This window comes from Helobdella robusta (genome assembly GCF_000326865.2).
Source record: "Helobdella robusta unplaced genomic scaffold HELROscaffold_65, whole genome shotgun sequence".
NCBI classification, from domain to species: domain Eukaryota; kingdom Metazoa; phylum Annelida; class Clitellata; order Rhynchobdellida; family Glossiphoniidae; genus Helobdella; species Helobdella robusta.
In genome coordinates this window covers 482290-485167 of record NW_008705364.1, presented here as the reverse complement: position 1 = coordinate 485167, position 2878 = coordinate 482290, and the positions used below count along the sequence as shown (strand labels likewise).

At 29.5% G+C, this 2878-nt stretch overlaps 1 protein-coding gene across 1 annotated transcript in view; it reads left to right on the top strand.

The window, feature by feature from the left end:
- Window positions 1-2878, top strand: part of HELRODRAFT_194056 (hypothetical protein) — a gene marked incomplete at both ends in the record, with an annotated part of 9977 nt that overhangs the window by 932 nt on the left and 6167 nt on the right. The window contains 2 exons of the mRNA XM_009030145.1: window positions 1672-1745; window positions 2025-2196. Of these exons, the coding sequence (XP_009028393.1) occupies window positions 1672-1745; window positions 2025-2196 (246 nt within the window). The remainder of the gene's footprint in view (window positions 1-1671; window positions 1746-2024; window positions 2197-2878) is intronic.

The following is a 2878-nucleotide window of genomic DNA, read 5'->3' as shown; positions in this document are numbered from 1 at the left end:
GTGAACCGTAATAAATAATTAGGAGGATAAATTATAAGACATAGAAAGAATGAAGGGTTAAAACTTGATTATAAACAATTCTAGGTCATACATACATACATACATACATACATACAATCATACATACATACATACATACATACATACATACATACATACATACATACATACATACATACACGGGTACGTGAGCAAATATTGTAACATTACATTTAAAAAATATCCTAATGATTTACTTTGCACTTATGTTTTCTTTATTTCTCTCTCTCTCTCTCTCTCTCTCTCTCTCTCTCTCTCTCTCTCTCTCTGTCTCTCACTCTATATCTCCCCCTCTCTCTCTCTTTCTCTCTCTTTCTCTCTCTTTCGTTTTACTCTTAGTCTTCTTTCATTCACGCATCCCGCCTAATTTGTAATATTTCAATTTATCTTTGTATTTATTTTTCTCTATGTTTGTTTTCTCTCACTCTATCTCTCTCTCACTCTCTCACTCTCTCTTTCTTTCTTTCATTCTCTTTCTCTCTCTCTCTTTCAGTCTCATAGTTCTGTTTTTTACGTTCAGTTATTCACTCCCTCTTGTCATTCTTTTTCTATTTCTCTCCCTTCCTTCTCTCTATTTCTCCTTTGTTCTTTTCATCTCACTCAACCTAATTCTACGGAACGATATATAGCAACATGTTACGTGTTTGTTTGTTTGTTTGTTTGTTAGTTTGTTCGCTCGTTTGTTTATTTGTTCATTTGTTTGATTGTTTCTTTGTGTCACATGAACAAAAACATGAAAAAAAAATCGCGTGCGAGATGTTTACGATGACGACGATGGTAATAAAGATGATTATGATGTTGGTGATGAAGATGAAGATGATGAAGATGATGGTGAAGATGATGATGAGGGTGATGATGATGAAGATGATGGTGATAAAGATGATTGTGATGATGATAAAAATAATGGTGATCATGGTGGTGATGATGACGATGAAAATGTTATGTGGGAAAGTAGATGTTAATTAACAATAAGCCTCTTCAGACATTCTATAATGACATAAATACACACATACACACACACACATGCATGCATACTTACATACATGTAATAGTATGTATGTATGTAAATGTATGTATGTTTGTATGTATGTATGTTTATACAAACATACATACATAGATACATACAAACAAACAAACATACATACATACATATTATTTTTGATATTAATACTTGTATTTTGTTTCAAATGAGTTCTAGTATAGGTGCTAATTTTAGGCAGGTTTTGTTTCAAATATTTTATTTAAATTTACTTTTTATTCATTCATTTTTTTGTTCATTCATTCAAGCATACATACATTCATTCAATCAATCAATCATTCATTTATTCAATTCTCAATTCATTCATTCATTCATTCAAACATTCATTCATTCATTCATTCAAACATTCATTCATTCATTCATTCATTCATTCATTCAAACATTCATTCATTTTCATTCATTCATTCATTCATTCATTCATTCATTCACTCATACATTCATTCATTTTTAATCATCTGTTTTTATACATTTTAGTCAGTCAAATGACATTTAGTCATATATTAAACAAAAAGCAATCAAACATACAAACAAGCATACAAACATACATACATACATACATACAAACATACAAACAAACAAACAAACACACGCAGGAAAACCAGAAAAAGTTGGAAGCGGCTTTGAAAAAAGTTGAAGACGAACGAGATGCAATGTTGATCAGGATGATGTCAATCGATAATAATAATAAAAATAACAACAACAACAACAACAACAACAATAAAAATAATAGCAATAGTAATAATAATTATAGCAATAATAATATCATTAAACATCATCATCAGCATCATCGCCTTCAACCACATAATCATAAAAACAATCAAAATAATAACACATGTACTGCTACTACTACTACTACTGCTGCTGCTACTACTACTACTACTACTGCTACTACTACTATTAATACAGCTAGTATTAATACTACTAATAATCATAATAATAATAACAGAGCTAAAATATATGGCATTGGATATTATAGGTGTAATAAAAATAATAGCAACAACTCTACTACTACTAAAAATAATAGTAACAACAACAACAACAATAATAATAATAATAATAACGATAATAAAATAATTAATAAATGCCAGAAATGTGAATCAGTTTGCATTGAACAAAAGGTTATTTATGTTGGTGTTTTGGTTGTTGGTGTTGTTATTGTTGTGTTGTTGTTGCTATTGATGTTTTTGTTGCTGTCCTTATTTCTTATCATTCATTCGTTCATTCATTCGTTCATTCATTCATTTATTCATTCATCCATTCATTCATACATACGTACATACATACAAGCATACACACATATATTTACATACATACATACATACATACATACATACATACATACACACACACACACACACATACATACATACATACATACATACATACACACACACACACACACACACACACACACACATACATACATACATACATACATACATACATTTATCCAACTGCTGACGTTTTGCTCAATACATTACAGTACAACATGTGTTTGTACAACCTGCAAAAAATCGATGATGATGATGATGATGGGGAGAATGATGATGATGATAATCACAATGACGTCATAATGATGTTTATTTAATTACATATATGTATGTAGATAAAAACTTTTATGTAGTATATATGTTTGTATGAACGTATGTATGTATGTTTGGCTTGTTTATGTGTATGTTTGTGATTGATTGCTTGTTTGTCTGTTTGTAAGTATGTATGTATGTATGTTTGTTTGTAGGTATGTATGTATGTTTGTATGTATGCATGTATGTATAATTTTTCTATTTATTTTTAAATCCC